The following is a 2,549-nucleotide window of genomic DNA, read 5'->3' on the forward strand; positions in this document are numbered from 1 at the left end:
GGGGATTAGTCTCGGTCTTAGGGGTTAGTCTTCAGGGCTTACTCTCAGTCTTTAGGGGTTGGTCTTCAGGGGATTAGTCTCGGTCTTAGGGGTTAGTCTTCAGGGCTTACTCTCAGTCTTTAGGGGTTGGTCTTCAGGGGATTAGTCTCGGTCTTAGGGGTTAGTCTTCAGGGCTTACTCTCAGTCTTTAGGGGTTGGTCTTCAGGGGATTAGTCTCAGTCTTTAGGGGTTGGTCTTCAGGGATTACTCTCAGTCTTTAGGGGTTGGTCTTCAGGGGATTAGTCTCAGTCTTTAGGGGTTGGTCTTCAGTGCTTACTCTCAGTCTTTAGGGGTTGGTCTTCAGTGCTTACTCTCAGTCTTTAAGGGTTGGTCTTCAGGGGATTAGTCTCAGTCTTTAAGGGTTGGTCTTCAGGGCTTACTCTCAGTCTTTAGGGGTTGGTCTTCAGGGCTTACTCTCAGTCTTTAGGGGTTGGTCTTCAGGGCTTACTCAGTCTTTAGAAGTTGGTCTTCAGGGGTTTACTCTCAGTCTTTAGGGGTTGGTCTTCAGGGGATTAGTCTCAGTCTTTAGGGGTTGGTCTTCAGGGGATTAGTCTCAGTCTTTAGGGGTTGGTCTTCAGGGATTAGTCTCAGTCTTTAGGAGTTGGTCTTCAGGGCTTACTCTCAGTCTTTAGGGGTTGGTCTTCAGGGGATTAGTCTTCAGGGTGGTTAGCCCTCAGTGGTCATTTTAGCGAAAAAAACTCACAAAGATTTGGACAATAACGTACATCCACTGTCCTTCCACACTACCCTGGACTCAGTCCTGCAGGCATGACCACACAGATCCAAAGCAACAAACTACAAAAACAGTACTTGTACTTGTACACCTGTCCCCCTCTCACTCTGTCTAATGTGATCTCCTGAAGGTCAGCCTGGAGCTGCACAGATTGAACAATTCAACACCAATATTCTGAACTTTGGTTGAACTACAGGGTTTTCTTTTGGGAGGCTGAGTTCTTCTGACTCATTTCCTCTAAACTCACTCACTCCTCTGGCTAATAAATGAGCTCTTGCTTGTTGAGGTTTTTTCAGAAACACCATAGTGTATCGTATTTCATTGATATAATATGATGTTTTTATTTTTCCTCATCCAACCTTCTGTGGTTTTTTTTTAGTTTTTCTTTGTAAAGGTAGTGCGACCCCTGCTGGTTGCTGCATGACCTGATCACCTGTTCCTCATGTTTTTGTTGTGTGTCTTCTTGAATGGGTGTTCTTAAATGTAATTTCATTGTGCTCTGTACAATGACAATAAAGGCATCAATCAATCAATCAATCAATCAATGTAAACTAATTAACCCAACACCTGTGCAGGGAAACAGATCAGGTGCAGGTGGGAGTGGCAGCACAGAAATAGAAGAGCAGTAAAATCAGAGAACACAGACATAAAAACTCAAATCTTAAACTAGGAATGTGTGTTTATAAAGGAATAAAATGGTCTGATCCCATCTGTCATTCAGATAGAGGTACTGTATGTGATCAGACCTGATGGTTCTGTTCCTTCCCTCCTTCATTCATCCACAGCAGACATTAATGATCCAGTGAAGAAGCTGCAGGAACACATCAGGTTTTCATGTTGGCTCTGGACTCAGGAATGTGTGCACTSTTTCTGCTATCTTAAGTTGATCCTAAATTTGGCCTTGGCTCCAGAGACTGACCCATATGTCACGCAGGGAACTCCCTCCATCTGTCAGATACATGCCGTCACACAGTTTATTCTGATGTCTGACTCTCAGGACCTTTATCGCCACTTTGTCTTGTTGTCCTGCAAACATTTAGATATTTTCCACTTCCTGGGTCATGTTCCTGTGAGGTTTGTTGAAAGGAATTCCAGCAGCAGCTGCTGGTACGATGCCGTCGCTCCTCTTTTCTGCCTTTGTGCCTTTTTTTCTGACTCTGGTTCTTCTGTGTCTCTTGATTTTCATCCCTCGTTCAGGAGGAAAGAGTGGAAGCAACAAGAAGGCAGATGGTGTCAAAGTAAGTGAAGGAGACAAAAAAAGATTTAGTTCAACATTTCTACACTGGGCTGGCTGTGCTAGACTGGTTAGGGAACTGGTTCAATACCCCATTCCATCCGTCTCAGTCGTTGTGTCCTTGGGCAAGGCACTTCACCTGCCTTACCTACGGATGGTGGTCAGAGGGTCCGGTGGTGCCGGTGCATGGCAGCCCACCTCTGTGCCCCAGGGCAGCTGTGGCTACAATGTAGCTTACCACCATCAGTGTGTGAACGACTGTTAGCATAAACCATTATGGAGTCTGTAGAGATTTGATAAAACACAACTTAAACTGGATGTTTAAATACACATGAACCCAACAGAACCAGAGCAGAACCAGAGCAGAACCAGAGCAGAACCATCATGTGTCTTGTTGTTGTTTCAGGAGTCCTCAGAGAGCACGAACACCACCATCGAAGATGAAGACACCAGAGGTGAACATCAGTTGATCCAACGACCTGTCACTGCTGATTCTACAGTGATACTGACCTGTGTGTGTGTGTGTGTGTGTGTGTGTGTGTG

At 45.2% G+C, this 2,549-nt stretch overlaps 1 protein-coding gene across 1 annotated transcript in view; it reads left to right on the forward strand.

Annotated features, from left to right (window-relative positions):
* The window catches only part of camk2a (calcium/calmodulin-dependent protein kinase II alpha), a gene marked incomplete at its 5' end in the record, with an annotated part of 10,250 nt that overhangs the window by 4,822 nt on the left and 2,879 nt on the right, over nt 1–2,549 (forward strand). Inside the window, 2 exon segments of the mRNA XM_014029352.1 lie at nt 1,970–2,010; nt 2,413–2,461. Coding sequence (XP_013884806.1) covers nt 1,970–2,010; nt 2,413–2,461 — 90 coding nt within the window.

This window comes from Austrofundulus limnaeus, unplaced genomic scaffold, assembly GCF_001266775.1.
Source record: "Austrofundulus limnaeus strain Quisiro unplaced genomic scaffold, Austrofundulus_limnaeus-1.0 Scaffold886, whole genome shotgun sequence".
NCBI lineage: Eukaryota > Metazoa > Chordata > Actinopteri > Cyprinodontiformes > Rivulidae > Austrofundulus > Austrofundulus limnaeus.